Source organism: Pholis gunnellus (assembly GCF_910591455.1).
Source record: "Pholis gunnellus genome assembly, chromosome: 18".
Taxonomy (NCBI): domain Eukaryota; kingdom Metazoa; phylum Chordata; class Actinopteri; order Perciformes; family Pholidae; genus Pholis; species Pholis gunnellus.
The window spans coordinates 3,991,411-4,012,210 of record NC_136545.1 but is presented as its reverse complement, the minus strand read 5'-3'; the positions used below and the strand labels follow the sequence as shown (position 1 = coordinate 4,012,210).

The following is a 20,800-nucleotide window of genomic DNA, read 5'->3' as shown; positions in this document are numbered from 1 at the left end:
CCCGTCACAACTGTGTCAGTCTATTATCGGTTTTTTAGTTGTTGTTGTTTTTTTTAGGGAAATGATCCTGTGTGTATGTATGTGTGTGTGTGTGTGTGTGTGTGTGTGTGTGTGTGTGTGTGTGTGTCTGTGTGTGTGTGTGTGTGTGTGTGCAGGTCTGCATCTGTGTGTGTGTGTGTGTGTGTGTGTATGTGTGTGCAGGTCTGCATCTGTGTGTGTGTGACAGACAGAGCCAGATGAGCAGGCAGATGTTTCCTCTATCTCCAAACTGACTGTCTGAGAAAGACTGACAACAGCTGGACCAATGCCAGACACACACACACACTCACACACACACACACACACACACACACACACACACACACACACACACACACACACACACACACACACACACAGGTAGACAAAGACACAGTGTTACTGTTCTACCTCAACAAAACTGCATTCAAACGCTTCTTTACGCTTTTTATTTTTGCTTTGCTTTCTTTGCTTGTGAACAAAAACATTTTAGATTTGATGGAAGTCCGAACCACCGTGATATTTTCTTGCATCTGAGAGCTGTAACATTTCGCCCCTTAAAGTTATTTTACATACTAATGGCTGCTTTCACAAATATTTGAATATTTGATTACTTTGAAATCCGCAGTCGTAGACTTACTGCTGGAGGACCAGTCTATCAGAGCGCGTTGAGCGATGGAGCACATCGCTGTCATCTCTAACCATATCCATCTACCTCGTGTGTCACTCACACTAAGAGAACAACTAACATTATCATGATGAGCTGAGGTGGCCCGGCTCAAGAGGAGTTAGGATCTCAGGATCTCAGTGAGGTGTTGACAGCCTTTGGGCACAACCCCTCGGGAGAGTCATTGGGCTTTGGCAAGGCTCCCAATCTGATCTGATTTGATTTGATTATTCCTTGTATGATTGTCCAAGGTGCATCCTGATTGGTACAGGAAGTTTGAATTGAAAATCTATCTACTGTGTTTGGAGTGTTAGCTGAACCCCTAACCCTACAGAACGGTAGCTACAGGGTTAGCTGTGTTGTTAGTTTCAATTGTTAGGCCCAAAAAGCCCTCCGGCATACAAACAATGAGTACCGTCAGGCATTGTTTGTTTGAGCCCTTGACTGTGTCAAGAACGAGCAAGCAGAATAAAAGCCAACAGAGATGAGATGCTGAGTTGAACCGTACCATGTTGGTTTCCTGCTCCGTCTCGTTCTGTTCCTGCATGCTGCGGTCACTCGGTGTCTCCTCTCTGAAGCAGAAATATAAAGTTTAAATGTTTTTTTCAGTCTGAATTACAAATTGAAATCCAATTATAATTTCTATTAAAACAGGATGTGGCGTTGGCTACCTGTCGGATTGTGCGAGTATTTTTGGCGTGAAACAGGTCAGCCTCCGCGTCTCTTCCCGGTACCTCTGCAGGTCTTGGGTCAGCAGGTTGCGGAGCGCGCTCAGTGCCTCCTCCTGGAACACCAACCTCTCTGACTGGAGCAGACGCTCGGTGACGGAGGCCTGAAGCTCCCGACAAGCACACAGCTGGAACTGGGGGAAGATGTTAAGAAAGGTGCTATATAAAATGAAGGTTCCCTTATTAGCCACCTAATACATATTTACTACTGATTATATTGAATGTATATAATCATATTGCAGTTTAGCATTAGCATTTGCAATATGCATAAGTAAATATATCATGTTGGTAAAGCCTAAGGTTTAAACACATTTTCTTATTTGCTTACTTTTTGATATTATGACATTTATATACATAGATATATATATATATATATATATATATATATATATATATATATATATATATATATATATATATATATATATATATTTTTGACCAGTGTGGTCTGTGTGTATAGCAGTTCCCTGCTGTGGTCACTTACAGTGGACGTCTGAAGGCTGGAGTTCCTCTTTAGCTCCCGTTCGATTTGTTTCTTCTTCTCCTGAAGATTAAAGAGCTCAGTGGTCAGCAGCTGCCGGCGGCCTTCAATCTGCAAGAGTCTGACAACAAACACAAAAACATTTAGTTTACAAAATGCTATTTCTTTTCCAATTGGGATCAAATAAAATAAAAATATATATATATCCTTGTACAAATAGTTACAATAAGACATGATTTCTGGGATTGTGGACTGACTGGTTGAGATAATATTAGAGAGAACTCTCTTACAGGTCATAATAGAAACATAATGGTAATGTTAGTGGTAATCTAAACAAGAAAATAGTCCCTCCTTATATTTTACTTCTCAATACGGCCCGAAACATGCGTCACTACAGAATATTGTTAATTTGGGAGACAATAAATAAAAGCAAAATGGAGAGTTTATGCACATATTAAGATGACAAGAAGTCTCTCAAACTTTTCTTTGGCTCATAAAAACACACATTAATATGAAGACGCGTGTAAAATGAAGCACGTGCTTGAAAGGTTTCAAAATTCTGATTTTGTTTGTACCAATGCACACAGTGGGAGCTTTTACCCCTCAGGTGCTGCTGTTCTGCAGTACACACATATATATATATATATATATATATATATATATATATATATATATATATATATATATATGGAGATCTATTTCCCTGAACACACAACATGAGTTCAGTGACAACAGGACAGGGCGGACCTGTCTGTTCTCTGTTGTTCTAGCAGCAGCTGAGCGATTCGCCTGAGAAAACACAGACGATGGATACAGCTTCACATTTTCTTTGATACTATAGTTCAGAAGTTGTTTTGGGATGTAAAAAAATAAAAGAATAAAATCAAAGGTCTTGGGATTTGATCCGTCGACCCTCCAGTCTCTCTTTCAGAGCCCTCACAGCGAACTGAAACAGTCCCTTCCTTGAACAAACACCGGCCATGTTTTCATAGATACACACAGAGCTGAACAGCTGATGCAGAGTTAATGATTAATGCTCAACGTTAACAGCAGACAAATATTAAAAAACCACACTCACCACACGCTACAGTAGTACACACCACCACGCACTGTTTCAGGATTACGGCCCACTGTTCACTCCTGTCTAGCTACTGTAAAGGGATGTGACTTTAAATACACGGTGCAGAGAAGCAGCAGGCTGATCTCTGTAGACTGCATTCATATGCAGCATCTGTAGCAGCAGTTCAGGTTTCAGGTTGTACTCAGAGTAGTGTTGACTAATTGCAACGCTTTGAATGCTTTGAATGCATGTAAACAGTCTGTGTGCTTCTGGGTCGTCAGAGAGTAGCGGCATAGAGCGCAGCAGGACTGACAGTCAGAGTAGAAATAGTACTAATACAAGAAATAGTACTAGTCCGAGTGGCAGTATAGTAGTAGTAGTACTAGTAGTTATAGTAGGAGTAGGGAATTAAAAGAAAATATCAAGTTGTGATTACTATGACTGATATTGCAATTACAATTTGATTACCGATATCCGGGGGAATGACAATTTTAATATAATTATTCAGATTTGTATTAAAAAAACAACAATCAACTATTGTTTCTTAAGTCTGTAGAATATAGTGTTCAGGCCGGGACATCTAAGCAGCACGGCAAAATGTAATTGTACATTTTATTCTGACACAATTATTTAACAAATATTGCCCCTCCTGCAATTTAAAAATTGCAGAAGTGCCAGTACTTGTACTACACGAGGGGTATTACTAATATGATGATGTCAGTCCTCTAGGTAGAAGATATTAGTAGTACCTGGAGTAAAAGCAGTACAAATATTAGTACCACTAGACAAAAATAGGTGCACTTATAACTGTAGGATCAGCAGTAAATGTATAAAGTAACCAGAGTGCATTGTTGGTAATAATTATACAAGTGCTAGTGGTAGCAGCAGTGCAATAGTAGCAGTACTAGTGTGTGTATAAGTAGTACTACTTGGTAGTAATGATAGAAGCCTGCAGGTACTACTATTACTGTTTGTAACATCTGTGCAGTATAGTATAGTAGTACCAATAGCAACAGTATTACTTGTGTGGTCAGTGTAGCGGTGCAAAGTAGAAGTAGTACTAGCAGTAGAAGAAGAAGTAGAGTTATTAACTATCGCATTAGTTGCAGTAGTACTACTTGTACTATTGAGACTACTAGTTGCAGTAGAAGTGGTAATACTACTGGTAAAAGACATAAGAGCACTAGCAGCAACACGAAAAGTACTATTAATACTAGTAAGGCAGAACAGAGTAGTAGTAAGAGCAGTAGCAGCTAAACCAGCAGTATAGTACTAGTTGTATTATTAGTTTAGCAACCTAGTAGCAGAAGCACAATAATTGTGGTAGTACTAACAAGTATTTATTCATTTATATCTGGCTACATATTAGGTATACAGCCAGAAATGAAGGCCCTCTGTACACAGCACTGCAGTGAGACAGAGTGTAGTTGACCGTGTGTCCACTGGGAGGCACTAACCCTCTGTAACAGAGAGGCAGAACAGCAGGCCATGAGACAAGTGTTTTGTTGGGGAGGAAGAAGAAGAAGAAGAAAAAGAGGAAGAGGCTCCTCTGAGGGGGAAGCCTTTGATGAACTGACTGAAGAAGCGACGTCGACGTGTAGAGAAAGACAAACGACACAAACAACGGTGCAGCAACACAAAGGCCCTCTGGGAAATATATTAACACTCTGTTAATGAGGTTTTCAAGGACTCCACTGTTTGCGTTATGAGAAGGACAGAAATCTGAAGAAAGACCTTAAAGGCGGAGATGAACTCTGATTTGCATTCACGCCGTCTGTCTGCTGGTTTTAGGTGAGTTATAGGCTTTCTGTTGGAGGTTTATGGATAATCAGAATTAAATGAATTACTAATTATATTCAAACCCAAATATATTCCACTGTAATATCATTTGTTTACAGTATATGCATGTTGATTTAAATGTAAAAAGGTGAAGTTACAGACTTTTCTGAATTGATTAGAGTCTTAATAAGCAGACAGCGCCTCTCTGTGTTTCCATCATGTTTATCACCGACTGGTGACGTTTCTCAAGTCGGAACTTTTTGGGGCTGGTTATCTTTCGCAACCTTTTTTTTTAAGATTTTGGGAAATATCTCACTGAAGACAAAAGCAAACAAGCGTAAATATGTGATCGCACATCCCATGCTGGCGTAAGAAGTGTTAGAGTTCAACACTCAGTCCTGCTCAAGTGGATTTATGTGTTTCACTCCAGATGAACACATCTTCCATTACAGCGGACCAACTCCGGCCAGCACTCACTCAGATATCAAGTTCTGTAGTTTGCACTTTTATGTTTTTTTTCAGTTCACACAGGATTTTTTTTTAAAACAATAGTAATGATAATATGTCTAAAAAAAAAGGAGATATTTTTAGAATTTAAAAAAATAATAGAAATATTATATTTGAACTATTTGTATTTTTTATTTGTTATTGTTTGAAAACAACAACAACAACAACAGGTTTGGGTAGAAATATGGGATTCACCTAAACAATAACGACATTACCATGGCAACCTGTGTGTAGCCCACAACAGGAATGGAACATCTCACACTAACTTCACTTCAGCTCAGAAATCTCTCGGCTTGGTTTCAGTTCAGTGTTCAGCAGGAGTCAGAACCTGGAGAGGACTCTCGAGCAGATCTCAAGACTTTGAAGCTCTGTGCAGGTGAGCTAGTTTGTCACCTGTCAATCAAAATTGATCTGAACCAATCAAATGACTTCATTAAAACGCTGCGGGTGATGGGTAAAATCATCCATCGGTGTGAAAAGACAGTAATTACCAATGAATATCAGTGTGTTAACAAAACACACACACACACACACTGCCAGCTGTCAGTGTGTTCTGATTAGGTGCTTACGTACAGAAACGCGTGAATAGGGCTCCATAATTGCTTGCATGTATGTGCCAAACACATTTCACTCTATAATTGCAGGTGGAGAAATGTGTGGGCGTTATTTATGCGTTTATTTTTTTTCTTTTACATTAATGTATCTCACCACTCGCAGCTCGTCACATATCAAATTCCCCCTGTGTCGAGGTCACACGTGATGTATAAACTGATGTGCGTATACCTGTATAGCACAAAAAGAATCCATTTCGATGGATAAAATCCACTCCGCACATCGTTTCTCTCGTATACAAAGGTGACGCTGTAGACATGTATGTAAATGAAGAAGCTTCATAGTGTTTGTGTTTACATTTTCTACATGCATATCTGCAATCATAAATAAACGTTTCGGTTTGCAAGTTCAAATGATAGACTGTATATAAGAAGTGGCCATAGTCATCATGATGTCACATATTGGTTTGTGGACTGCGGCTTTTAAGCCTAGAGTTCCGTATTTTGGCCGACGCCATCTTGGATTTTGTCCGTCGCCGTCTCGTGTTTTTTGCAACCAGCAGCACATGAAGGGTGGAGCTAAGTACAACCGAAAGCTGAGTAAGACCTTTTTATGTTTTTACTAATTGGACCAAAATGTTACAATTAACATTCATGAACTAAAAACACAAAAGGGTTAAAGTAAAAAACACGACAACTTCCAGACTGGACAACGCAGTGGTAGCAACCTGTCAATCACAAGGTAGCCCCGCCCTAAAGCATACCCTGCTCGGATTTGACTCTAAATGAACATCATGCTGTACTGAAGAAGACTTGAAACTAGAGATTGAGACCATAAACTCATGTTCCCAATGTTTACTGAGGTAATAAATCAAGAGAGAAGTAGAGTCATTTTCTCATAGACTTCTATACAATCAGACTTCTATTTGCAACCAGAGGAGTCGCCCCCTGCTGGTGAGTAGAAGGAGTGCAAGTTTAAGGCACTTCAGCATTGGCTTCTCTTTTTTCAGAACCGGAGGCTGCTGCCTGTTGGAAACAGGCGTTACAATCTTTTCTTCGTTTTATTTATCATCATTACTTTGAACTAAATATCGTTTGATTAATCCTCGAGTCTGTAAAATGCCAGTATGACCAACAGTCCAATCAACATATTGGATTAAGGAAGATCAGTTGCAGCCTTATGAATCAAAATAATAAAAAGAGTGGAGATGAAGAAGAGGAGTGACGGAAAGATATTGAGTACAAACAGGAGTAGAAGGGTCAGAAAGAGCAGAAAGACTTGAGGGGAAGATAATAAACAGCTGAGGGGAGGACGAAGAATGCAAAGCTGAAGCAGAAATGTTTTGACAGGGTGAACCGGAGGACAGACAGATAGAAGGGGATGAAGACAAGATAAAACATGTTTAGTTGTGTTCTACTACACAACTATCAGAAAGAACGACGAGAGCAAATCATAGAGAAAAAGAAAGTGAAAGAAAAAAAAGAAAAAAGAAAAAAGGGACAAAGTGAAAAAGAAACAATAAAAACAAGTACTGCGATGACCACATTATGCCTCAGAAATGAAGACGAAGATGAAGACGAGGAGAGAGTTGGCAGAGTTCAGCTGGGTGTTTTCCAAACTGCCAGTCTGCCTGTTAGTCTTGGCAACATGAGCTCTCCTTGCGTAACCACAGCAAAGACTGTTTCTGTCTATCTATGGGAAAATACCACTGAAAACAACACAGTCAGACCGTATCTCTTCCAGGGTTCTTACTGCCTTTGCTTTTAAACTGAGCAGGTCAGGGATTCAGGTTTGTTTTACTCCATTAAACCCAGGGAATAGCAGCACAGTTTGCCAATGACGATGAAAATCGAAGTGTAAAGAATCCGGGTTAGGTTAGTTTAGTTACGTATTATTCTGCATGCGTTCTTGCATCTGAGGGTCAGTTTGTTCAAATAGAGCTCACTGTATCCATCTTAATAAGGTTGCAGGTCTTTGAGACGTCTGCCTCTACAATACAATGGAGCGCCACAGCCAGAGCGCCACCTGGTTTTCTGCTGGGGAGGTTTTTGTCTTCTGTTCATGTCAATCAAATAACTTTTATTTAAATAAATGTGTTACAATAAATAAATAAATTGTGACGCACATTTTCCACAATTTGCTTATCTCTACCAACAAAACAAGAGAGCAAGTAGTCTTTAGCCTGAGTCGTGTTTCTTTCCAGAGGCACTGAAAAAAAATAGTCCCCCTGAAAACTGTAGTAGAAGGAAATAGGCTGTTTTGAGTGTCTTTAATAAGTAACATGCAGGTGTAAGGAAGTAGCAGAATAAAAAAACAAGACGTGATTCCTCACATTCTGACAGATTTCACAACAGCTGATCCTTTACGATTCCTCTTCTACGTACATTTGCGCGTTTAAAAACAAACAAAACAGACAATTCCTCATACATGTACGCTAAATGACTTGGAGGTTTATACATGGGTGTTTCCCCACTTCACAGGCTGGGAGGTCAAAGTTCAACAACACTGCATGCTGGGCCAACCTGCTCTGAATGCTTCCAACAACTAAACACAAAGTGTACTCATTAAACAGATTCATGAGGAAGTTGAAATTCTTTTTTTTCTCACTAAAGTGGTTCAGGGTTGGCGCGCACATAATTATTGCCATTTTGTTTGATTTCTTGGGAAGCAATCATCGTAATGGATTATAACTATCAAATAAAGAGTATATAAAAAAAAGAAAGAAAATGAGCGTGTACATTGTACTGCACATTTGCTGCTTTGTAAGGATTGGCAGTGCTTTACGTAATGCTCTTCGTCCTGCACTCTACCTCGCCTGCTGTGAGAAAAGTTTGGTCCGAAAGGCCGTTACCGTCTGCTTTAGCTCCGCCGCAGAGCCACGAGGGTTACAACTTTGTTGGGATTATGTTCTTACTTTTCACAATTCTGTGTTAGAAGACTTTCAAAAGGCATCGCTATCACCTTGACAAAGAAACTGAACTAAAGCAGAGTTTTGAGGAACTGTTCCAGAAGCTGTTGGCGTGAAAGCTGCTTGATTTCGTCTCTCTCTTCTTTTCCCTCACAGAGCCCAACCCTGTCTTGGCGCTGACATTACCTCAGCTTAAAGCCAAGGAAAACCCCCAGCAAAATGAAAGCAAGGTGACGTCTTCTTCCAGTAAGCCAAGTGGATATCATGTTGGGCATGGCAACGTGATGGAGGCATGTGACTCTCATTAAGCCTTTGATACGAGCCGTGAGAGGGGCAGACCACTTGGCGATGAGAACCAACGCTGCTGTGAGAAATAGAAGATGATTCCCTGGAAATTTGTCAGAATAATTTGCGCATTTGTGTGTGTGTGTGTGTGTGTGTGTGTGCAGTTGGGTGTGTGTCTGCTGGCACACCTTGAATCTTGAGATGTGTTTTAGCTTGTCTGGTCTCACAGAACCCGAGAACCAGTAGAATTGTTTCTATGCCAGACTGCCTGTCATGGCAGGAGTACAGAGATGAGGAGCGAACAGGGTGAGGCAGCAGCCACCTACAACCATCTGAACGCTTACCGTCAACGAGTCACGCAGAACGGAAATCGGGAAATTTACCAGGAACTTTCACTTTCTCACGTTTTATGAAACAAGTTTCAACCAGGGCTTCAGATCTGTCCAAACCTTTTAGACAGTTTTACTGTTTTACCAGCAGGCCTGATGTCCCAATGCGTCCCAATTTTTAGAATACCGATGCACGGAGGCACCCTTTATGGTCTGTATGAGACGCACCGGGCTTTCAACGAACTCCAATGTAAAACAATCTTTTCCTTCTCCTAACCAAGTACTTTGGTTGCGCTAGTTAACCTAAAAACTAAGAAGACCTGCATGAGAAAAAACACGCAACGAGCGGAATCTTGACGCTGGAGTTGGAACTAGAGCGCCATAGTTTGAAGCGCAGGGCCACTGACCAAGCGTCGATTATTTGATGAGAAGGACCAAGCACGACGTGGACTGGTGTCTGCAGAGGTGCCAGTTTGGGCACTGCTGAGGTGCTCTTAACACAAGGCACCGGACCCCCAAAGTACTTTCCGTGCAGCTGTATATTATAGTATAATATACATATATATATCTTTTTTTACATCTACATCAATACTACAGTAGGTGTTACACATGATAGTTTGTCCGTCATTATGAGATTTATGGATTGTAATGAACATTCTGAACAGATCTAAATGAAGTTTCCAAATGCCCTAAAGGGATGTCGACAGACAGAAGTGATATGTAGTTACAGTCTGGCATCACTTCACATAAACAGTATAATAGTTCCACTCAGAGAGGGTAACATGATCGCTGGCATCAGATCTTCATGCAACTAAACAAGGAAATAGAAGAATAAAATAAAAAGTCATTCATTCTCGACTTTTGGGAAGAGTACATATTCACACATAGAGTAACAAATCAATCTAAGCTCAAAGGCTCACAAAGAGAGATTTTCTTAGAGCGTGCACACGCACACACACACATACTGTACACACACACACACTCACACACACACACACAAAGGCAGGCACGCAGGATCCTGTTGTCCTCTCCGGCAGAGCAGAACCTGCTGCTGTTATGAGATACAGTGAAACTCCCACATCCGTGTTTCAGCTCTGTGACAAAACCCCACAAACCAGGCTGCCTCCTACATGCTCAAACACTACACGACATGGTCCCGATTCACATGAAGACCAGAGTCCACTTTCAGAAAGAAGAAGTAAAGGATTTTGACAAAACACAACATTTATGTCATATTTTGGAATATTTCGAATATTGTTCAACGTAAAGAAGCAGGATTGAGGAAGAATGAAAGCGAAGGACATTTGTTCTTTTGTTATTTTCTGAATTTCTATCCGTGGTGTGTATTTGTATCTATTTATATTACAGTCAGTACCCTGTATGAGCACTGTATGGCCTGCTTATAGAATCAATATTTTAAGGACCCAAACATTTTTATGAGGGAGTGCTTCCAACCTTTGGAAAGGAAAAAGTATCAAAAAGGACAATTGTGTTTATTTGTAAAGGGCACCAGGGTCGAGATACAAGGAAGAAACTGTCCTTCACACACAACTCAGGTTCAACCCTCAGCAAGCATCCACCCTGCTGAAGTGTCCTTGAGCACTGAACTAGAATCACCGCCACACGGTTCTATGCCTCTGCCAACCAGTGAAGTTCACATCCATGTCTGCCCAAAATCTCATCACTTCCTCATTTTATCCTCTTCGCAATGTGAGTGAAATTGTCACAATTGGGAGGTCACAGTGAATCAGTTCATCCTTGAGTTTGTGCAAAATTTGAAAAGAAATTCCCTCAAGGTCTTCCTGAGGTATGAGAATGGGACGGACGTGACCTTTGACCTCCAAATTCTACTCGGTCCCTCTTTGAGTCCAGGTGGACGTTTGTGCCCCAATATGAAGAAAGTCGCTCGCGGCGTTCCTGAGATCTCACGAGAATGAAACGGACGGGAGGTCACAGTGACTTCCAACTTTGACCTTTGACCTCTGAAGTCTAATCAGTTCAGGCTTGTGCCAAATTCAAAGATTTCCCCCTACAGACGAGATATCGCGTTCACGAGAATGGGCCTTATGGATGTGTGTGTGTGTGTGTTTGTGACAACCCACAAATACAACGTCCTCCTTTGCGGTGGCAACAGACCAATGCAAAGAAATAAAGGCTCCGTGTTCCCCCTCATATGTACAGCATACAGCAGCCTCTCAGTACCAAACACGTCACTGACTCACTGTGCGTTTATGCTGCTGAGCTCCTGCTCTGTCTGTCTCTGCAGCTGCTGGAGGTGAAAGGTCAGCTGCTCGCTCACAACGGCAAACCTCCACAGTCCTCCTGTACCTGTGTTCTCCTCACACACCCAACCCTGAAGCAGAAGAAGAAGAACTTATAGAAAGCTTGGCAACGCGCCCTCTGGCAGCCATATTGGAAGTTGCAGTAATTAGGAAAAGCAAACAAACAAACTTAGTCTTAAGACAGATTGCGAAAGTACGGCCTTTCTTTACGCAGCAAGATGCAGAGAAATGAATGCACGCCTTCGTCTCAAGTACAATCGACTACTGCAATTCACTTTTACTGGTCTTCCTTAAATAGTCCATTGAGAGGCTGTAACGTATCCAAAACTCTGCTGCTAGACTGCTAACAAGAAGAAAAAGAGAGGGACCACATCACTCCGGTCTTAGCTACGCTGCACCTTCAGCCTCCAGAATTGATTTTGAAAGTCATTTTGTTTGTCTACTAAGCTCCAAACGGCTTAGGACCGGCCTACATCACAGACTCCCTGTTCCCTCTATGTTCCTCCACGAACCCTCAGATCCTCCACTGCTGGCTTTCTGGTTCCTCAAAACCGCTCAAAAACAAAGAAAACTGGAGATGCAGCTTTTTTCAGTTATGCTTCAAAACTGTGAAGCACGAGACGTCTCTGTTGACATTTTCAAGCAGCACTTAAAGGCTTATCTCTTTCTTTTTTTAACAGCACTTTATGTATGTCACACAGAGTCCCACATGTTTCTTTGACCTTTTATTTGAACACTTAAAAATGTTGTAAAATGTTTTCTGGCTCCTGTTCATCTGTGGAAATTCTTTAAAATCACATTTAAAATGATTTTTTAATGATTATATATTTCATACAGATGACATATTAAATATATATTATTATTACTATCACTAAACCATGATTGTGTGTTTACATGACGTCTATAGTGACTGTATCTGCTGCTATCGTGCTAAGATACATATAACATATCAGCATGTCCTTTTAGAGAGAAAAAAGGGTGTTTTGACGATAAAAGCATGATTGGTTTTATTTCGGCTCTCCAGTCTGAATCATACATCATCACTCACGGAGCGTTTGTCTGTCCTGTGTTCATTACGGGAATGTACCCACAGGACGCCTCAGCTCTCAGCAGTCTGCCGTCTCCATTTGTCAGACATAGCAACGTGTTGAGTAAAGCAGAAGAGAGTGATGAATCACCGGCTGGAGGAGGAGAGAGGGAGGGTAGACGGACAGACTGACAGGAGATCAACAGATAGACAAGAGGAGGTGAAAAGGAGACAAGGCGGATAAGAGGAGAAAAAAGCAAGAGAGACACCGGAGGACATGACGAGTGGAGGTTACGTCTTATCAGGCTGCGAGTGTGAGTTGCAGAAAGACAACAGACCGACTGAGTCATTCTGGCAGAACACAGTGGTCACCCTCCTCCCCCCATCTGTCTGTCTGTCTGTCTGTCTGTCTGTCTGTCTGTCTGTCTGTCTGTCTGTCTGTCTGTCTGTCTGTCTGTCTGTCTGTCTGTCTGTCTGTCTGTCTGTCTGTCTGTCTGTCTGTCTGTGTCCATGTGACTCAGTCTGAGAGACGAGCTGACTTCATGTTCACACAGCAGCCAAATCTGATGTAGTCCTCTCTGTCCACATTGCAGCTTACAAGTGGAAAATATATTTTTTATATTAAGTTGTTTTCAGGCTTTAAAATGATTCGCTTTGAGAATCACAGTGGACACAGAGTGAGACAAAAACAACCCGGAGGTTTAAGGAGAACATTTTATACGTTTCAGTATTTTTGTTCCAGAGATCCATGCACGCTGTTTCCATGTCAGTGTTTTTACAGCGAACGCCGAATGCAGAGATACAGTATTTATGTCCACTTACATGGCATTGTGCATTGTGGTAATCGCAACATGAGAATGTACGGGGCAGGACATTTTGTAGTGTAAAAAAATAAACTTGCTGCTACGTCTCCGTTTGGTGGTTAAACTGCGGCAAAAAAAAAAAAATCAGTGGTTGATTGGTGCAGGTTGATATAGAAGGAATAAATATAAGAAATAGCTCTATGTACCCTCAGCACCGTGGATAGAACCACAACAACAGAGCGCATTCATAAAACTGTAATTTGAGATCGGCCTCAATTATAGAGACAAATGAGACAATAATTAGCGAGCTAGTGCACCCTGTGGTAGGTTCACAGCGGCCCTAAATGAAAACGTTTTGAGAGATTTGAGAGATTTCTGTACTTGTGTCATTTATCTGCAATAATGTTAATTATTAATATTACTAATTTGTGTCGTCTGGATCATTATTTGACTCTAACTCAGGAAAATGTCCCTTAATTGCATGATATTTTTGCAAAAAAAGTGCTGAATCGGAAAGATTACAGAGCTTTCTTCCAGTTTGACCATTTAGAGCAGAAAAAACTGTCGGCGACATCATAGGTCTTTGTGTGAATTCGAATTTTGCCTTTATTCCTAAGACTTCTGAAAAAATGACAAGCATTCAATAAAGTAGGGGGGACACTGTGGAGCCGTCTTTCTGAACATAGCCTCGAGAGAGATCAACAACGGGGGAAAGGGAAAGAGAGGGACACGGACTGCCGCAGAGAAATGGAGAGAAGGATCAAGCGAAACGCACAAAGAGAGTGCCGATAAAAACAAATCCCTTTTAAAAACCGTAAGGAGGGAAAGCAGTTAAGGCAGTGTTGAGCAATTATCCCTGTGCCCTCTAGCCAAGATTTGTGTTTTAAAAACATTCCAATGCGTTTCATCGTCAGCAAAGACAGAATGACACTTGATGGCTCCGCTACGCTGGTGATCATCATCTCACTGTTTGTACTGGAGGCGTCGTGTGTCAGATTCCAGTGAAGCTGCTCTGAAACGGATTCTGTCCAACTTCAGTGACATGTGTGGGGATTTAACTCATTAAAGTGTAAAGTAAAGTGTTTCCATAAAATGTGTCCACCTGGAAAACGTTGCCGCCATTATCCACTTGCATAGTATTTTATTATATCTGGTCCCTGCAGTGTGATGCATGTAGTTTATATCATTTCTAACACAGATGGACCTCTCTGTACATTATTCTGTACGGTCTGTTATTCCAGCAGCGGTCAGATGTTTTTAAAGGACACTTTTAAATGGTCTTAGTGGTCTATAGATGTGGCATCTTTTAGCTGTTAATCATGTCTCAAACAACTCATTATGTATTAACTGTATGTTAACTGTATTAAATGTGTTATAACTGCCTTTGCACAAGTTCTAATTCATCAATTCCTTTGCAGAGATACATATTTGAAATGACTTAAGCCCAACAATAATAACAACAACAATAATATTAATGATGATCATGATAATGAATTTCATTCTACGGAAATGATTTACCATCTATTACCCGTTACTGGTTTGTAACATTAAAGCACAAAGTATTAAGGCTTTATAAACGCTTCAGCTTGTGATGAGTTGTCATCGTTTACCTGTTGCTCCTCGGTGAAGTGAGATTGGAGGACGTGAACTTTGTCTTCTATCAGCTGCCGTAGTTTGTCGAGAGAAGCAGGATAGTCCTCTCTGTTTCTTTGGAACTCTGGGGACTTTAAAGAGAGAGAGAGAGAGAAGCATGAGTATTCCATCAACTCTCATCACAGTAACCCTTATACAGTAAATCTGCCTCATATTTCACAACCGGCAGCTCTGGCAACAACCAAACATCACTGGGAGTCTGATCCCAGTGGCTGCTGATGTAGCTCCATTCTAAACGTGCATTTTGGTTGTAGAATGTCTTTCATCCAAAGGACTCTAAATGGACCATCATTTACTAAATGAACATCATGTTGTATTGAAGAAGGCTTGAAACTGGAGATTGAGACCATAAACTCATGTTTACAATGTTTACTGAGGTAATAAATCAAGAGAGAAGTAGAGTCGTTTTCTCATAGACTTCTATACAATCTGACTTATTTTTGCAACCGGAGGAGTCGTTAGAAAGAATGCAAATCTAAAGCACTTCTGCATTGGCTTCACTTTCCTCTGTCCCAACTAGCGGGGGTGCCGTTTGTCAGGTGACATGTTCTTTAGAGCGATTGTGTATTGGAAGAGGATTACATTGCCAGCAGAAATACAACCCTCTGCCGGCTTTGACTGTGATGGATGACTTTGTTCTGTGGAAGTCGTGCTTAAAAACTAATGCAGAATGAGCGGCAGCAAGCCAGGTAGAACCACAGACGCTGATACCTCCTGATATGATATGACCGCGCTGACTTTGTCCCAAAAAAAGAAAGTCAGAAAAGTAAAACTACATAGCCGGCATGTTTCCTCGTGTTTAAGCAAAGTGGAGAACACTTTCAATATTTTGAAGTTGGTTTCAGCAGTAAAATGTCAAAGTGCTCTATAGTATAACATCAGAAATGTTCAATATTGTTCTGAGGCGTTGGTAACCACTTTACAAGTCTGCCTACTGAACAAGCTGGTAGGAGCTTCCCACCCACCACTGTTCCAGACCCACCACAGAGAGCCATTGTGAGACTGCGCTGAAGCGGCTCACCTGAGTGGCTCCTATCTACGGTTTTATCTCAAAAAGGAGTAAATCAATCTTCATACATATTTATAAAAACTACAGATGGACAGCAGGCAATTAATTCCTTCACTCGCCGTATGAGTGGCTCTATTCACAACATGAGTGGGCTGGGTTTTCATGACACAGTGAGCCTGTGTTGTCTGATTAAATGCAATCAAAACAAGTCCATTGTGTTTTAATCCCTCTGAGAAAGATTACATGCACTGACAGGAGTTTGAGGGAGCAGAGAGTGGAAATTCTAGCTGTTAAAAGGACGATGGAGGTAAGACAAAGAAAAAAAACCCAACCCAACAAAGTCCTTTCTTTAAAAAAACCCAACTCATTATGAAGTAAAACAGTGCCTGATGAATGCCTCCTTTAAATGAAGTTTCTATGCTGCCTATTTGTTTCTCAGCAAAACGTAATTCAGGATACAAATCAGAAGTATACAGACGGAACTTCAATGAGACTGGGTTGAACTGTCAGAGTAACATAACCCGACATCGCTCAAGGTTTAGAAAATAAAACATTCCTGTACTCATACAATGCTGCTATCTGTATCACTGAGTGAAAAGTAAAATGTTGTTTACCACTGTAAAAAATTAAAAACTTCCTTTAACAAACAAGGCCTTTCTGGGCCACCCTCGGGCCGCGTTTACTTGAGACAAGTCTGTAACAGCAGGACGGAGCGGAGGTTAGACAGCGGAGATTACAAGTAACAAAAGTGAGGAAACAAACCATAATAAGAGAGCATTGCATCGTTTTATGGATGAAACCAAGTGTTTGTATGTTTTGATGGGAGCTGTAGATTTCTAAATACATCTGTGTGCCACAGGTTTCAACACAGGTTAACTCGGAGTACATATGTAACGCTGTAAATAGACTAGGCTAGTTGTTTTAACTTTCAAAATAATATCGCACTGTTTTGATGCTATTTAATAGCTTCTGAGCTGTAAAATGTTTCTAAAATACTCACTGCAGGACCTGGAGAGAGAGAGGTGTTCATGATGACAGACCATGTCCTGACTGAGCTCAGACCACAGGAGGGTTCCTGTGTGTGTGTGTGTGTGTGTGTGTGTGTGTTAGTGGGGGGGCTGCACGACTGTGTACATGGAGATGACCCTGACTACAACCTCTCCACTGACCAGAATGGACAAGCAGAGAGAGAGAGAGACAGAGAGAGAGAGAGACAGAGAGAGAGAGAGAATGTGAGTTTGCTGGTTAATATCCGGCCAGAGTTTTTCAGGGTTTCTGTGCCTGATTGATCAGTTTACTCAACCTCTTATTTGTGTGTGTGTGTGTGTGTGTGTGTGTGTGTGTGTGTGTGTGTGTGTGTGTGTGTGTGTGTGTGTGTGTGTGTGTGTGTGTGTGTGTGTGTGTGTGTGTGTGTGTGTGTGTCAAAAAAAAACAAGCTATGAATGAAGGAACAAGTCCCAGACTTCTACAATAAGTAAAAGGTTGAAATAAATTAGTGGAAAAACGTTCCGCTAAACTGGACCGAACTCATCCAAGTGAACACCAAACTAAAGAAAACAAGATGAACTTAATATGTGGACAAAGAATGCGTCTCAATTCCAGTCACCATTTTCCACATTTAGGCCGAAAAAAAAACAAAGCAGATCTTTGGCTAAGGTCTCAATGCTGGGTACGGAACTCAATATAAACAAACAGATCAGGAACGCAGACATCGAGTCCAGTCAAGTTGGCGCTCAGGAATAATAAACCTGAGATTGCATTGTTGGATAACAGAATTTTGTCCTCACCCCCCCACCCACCCCCACCCAATTCACAGTAGTCCTAATTCCCACCCAAGGGAGAGTCTGGGTGGGGCCTGGTGACAAGTCAGACACACCTTGATAAGCAGGCAGGTATGAGGAGGGCGGAGCCTCCCTGCATGTCTGTAGCTCTCTCTCCCCATTTGTTCACTTTGATCTTTTCAAGCCTTGTTTCTGCTGTCTCTTTATATCTCACAAACACACACACACACACACACAAATCATTTTATGTAACAAAATTAGGGCTGGACAAGTTAACGCATTATTATCGTGTTAACGCATTAATTAATTAACGTCGACAATTATTTTATTGCACGTTAATGCAGTTTTTTTTAATTATTAGGTGGACATTTTTAACACAAGAACTGGGCAGCGAGCGGTGAACAGCTGTGTTTGTGTGGCGTCTCTTCCGTCTCTTCCTGTTTCCTTCACCTACATTCCCCTGGGTCCTAAGTCCCTCCATGTACAGCTTCTTATCACCCTCTATGTACCAACGTACATTTATAACAAATACCACACATATTACGGTAATCAGCGTTACATATGTGTCTGACCAAAATAGCAAAAATAGCAAAAAATAAATGATTAATTTAAATTATTTCTTTTTAGTTTTTAAAGTGTTTTGTTTGGAATACGTATAATAAGCATATAATTTAATTATCGCTACTGAGAATTTAACAAAACATGACGTAGATAGGTTTGCAGTTTTCAAGGTGTATATTTCAAATTGCATCTATTACACACATGAAGATAACGTTGTGAACACCGGCTGAATATCTATTATCAGAATCATAACTGTATTTTAACTGCTACTGTGTAAAGAGAATACTGCTGTTAAAAAGCACCTTATTTATATTTATTTATATTTACTTATTAACTTATAAGTGTTTGCAAACCAAATGTTATTGCACTTTTGTTCATTTAGCATAACAATGCGATTAATCGCGATTAAAAATTGTAATCGTTGCCCAGCACTAATAAAAATATGGACTTAGTCAACATGTTGGAGCTACAATTAAGGTCAGGTCACCAAACGTATTAGGATTATTCCTCTGGGGAGCATGAATATTTACAGCTCATTTGATGACATTCACTCTGCTTTTAGCTTTGTTTAGGTATCCATCAAAAATAAAAATATGTCTCTTTAGCTGCTTAATTGTTCCGTTTTCTACACCAGCTAGTTGCTAACTTTTCCATCTATTTGATAATAGGCAGGTCGTTTTCAGTCAAAGCCTGTTGAAAAAAGCTACCTGCTTGTAAATGTGCTGACGAACCACAACAATGAAGCTAAAAGAGGCTAAAATGCTGTAGAGCTGCAGAGTTTGTGAGAATTCTTTGTGGGTTTGTTATTATGAGTGACCCCTTTCGTATTAATAATTATAATAATAATATTACATATATTTGTATCGTGCTTTAAAAAAGGTACTATACATGTTAAAAAACAGAAACAATAGAAGCAATAACAGAATGGTCCTTTCACAAAGGAGATCAACCAGATCTAACTAGAGACAAGTGCTGTCACACTTTTTAATGGAGTTAATGAAAATGTACGCGGAGCCTGATACAAGTACAGCAGTTTTAGTACTACAGTTGTACTAGTGTTTATTTACTCCTTCAGTATGTAATCGAACATCTACTTCAGCAAAAGCACAATTATACTGATGAGTTACTTTTCCTCCCAGAGAAACTCAGAGGAGCGTCCCATTCTTTTCAGATGAAACACTGCAGACTCTCCCTGTTTGAACAAATAACGATGTGCAGTCAGATGAGGTTGCTTCAGGAAGCAGGAAGTTATGAATTACTGAAACACCTGTTGTCATTAGTCTTCACACTGTTTATCCGGAATGTGAAGATGTTTTTAAATCATTTGTATCATTGATCTATGGGCAAAATTATATCAAATTATATCAATGGGCAAAATTATATCTAAAGAATTATTTTAATAAATATTTTAAAGCTGATAAATTCGCAAAGGTGAAATCCAAACTATTGTGGACGATCTGAATTCTTTGGATCATTCTTATCATCTGTCCATCTTATCTGTCGTTAGCATGATAGTCATGATAACCACAAAAGTCAATACTCAGCAAACAGATTGTGTGTGTGTGTGTGTATTATGTGTGGAAGTACATCAGGGAACTCTCCTCCCCAGCATGCCTTGCTCATGACTCACAGCTGTGGCATGTCACCCTGTGTGCTGGTGCACTTTGATCCAGCAGCAGCTTTAGGTTGGGAGTGAACAGCAGGAGACGCCCTGCAGGCTCATTAACTGACCAGGAATGTTTCAACCTGACAGCCCTGTCTTCACGAAACACTGACAAAGATAATGGGAATTTACACAAATGCCACATAACATGCATGTCATGTAAAAAATATGTCGGCTTGCTCAAGTTGCACAAAAAAATGTTTTTTCAATGATTAGTGTTCTATGATATTAAATGTGTAATCTTTGCTAAAACTAAAAGCCATTGATGATATGTAGACAGGTTCCATAGTCATTCATTATATTACAAACTATTTTAAAGATTGTCTTCTCTTTTGTCATGAGCAAATAGTTTTTGTTTTACAAATGAATGTCTGTAAAAACACTCTTTGCTAAAAATAAATAATAGGTGTTGACCGTTACACACAATTTACAGTTCGGTATGAACCTTGGTTTGGTGAAGACACTTAAATACTGGCCTATTGTCGATAAGGAAAAATACATAGCTAAAAATAAATGTATGTAATGTAAAAAGCTATTACTTTAGCTTTAGCTGAATCTGCAGTGAGACGCTGCTGAGAGGACGCTGTGGGGAGAAGAGCTCTCACTTTTTGTTTCGTTGCACTGATCAACGTGTTCGGGTGATGTCATCCTAAATTAAATGTTTGTGTATCTGCAGATACAACCGACTTAAGTTGAGCTATGTAAGC

The 20,800-nt window shown here is 40.4% G+C and overlaps 1 protein-coding gene across 1 annotated transcript in view; it reads right to left on the bottom strand.

The window, feature by feature from the left end:
- Nucleotides 1-20,800, bottom strand: part of LOC306710619 (uncharacterized protein) — a gene marked incomplete at its 5' end in the record, with an annotated part of 71,886 nt that overhangs the window by 19,853 nt on the left and 31,233 nt on the right. Inside the window, 5 exons of the mRNA XM_079179261.1 lie at nucleotides 1,194-1,257; nucleotides 1,357-1,547; nucleotides 1,898-2,015; nucleotides 11,537-11,667; nucleotides 15,037-15,150. Of these exons, the coding sequence (XP_079035387.1) occupies nucleotides 1,194-1,257; nucleotides 1,357-1,547; nucleotides 1,898-2,015; nucleotides 11,537-11,667; nucleotides 15,037-15,150 (618 nt within the window). The remainder of the gene's footprint in view (nucleotides 1-1,193; nucleotides 1,258-1,356; nucleotides 1,548-1,897; nucleotides 2,016-11,536; nucleotides 11,668-15,036; nucleotides 15,151-20,800) is intronic.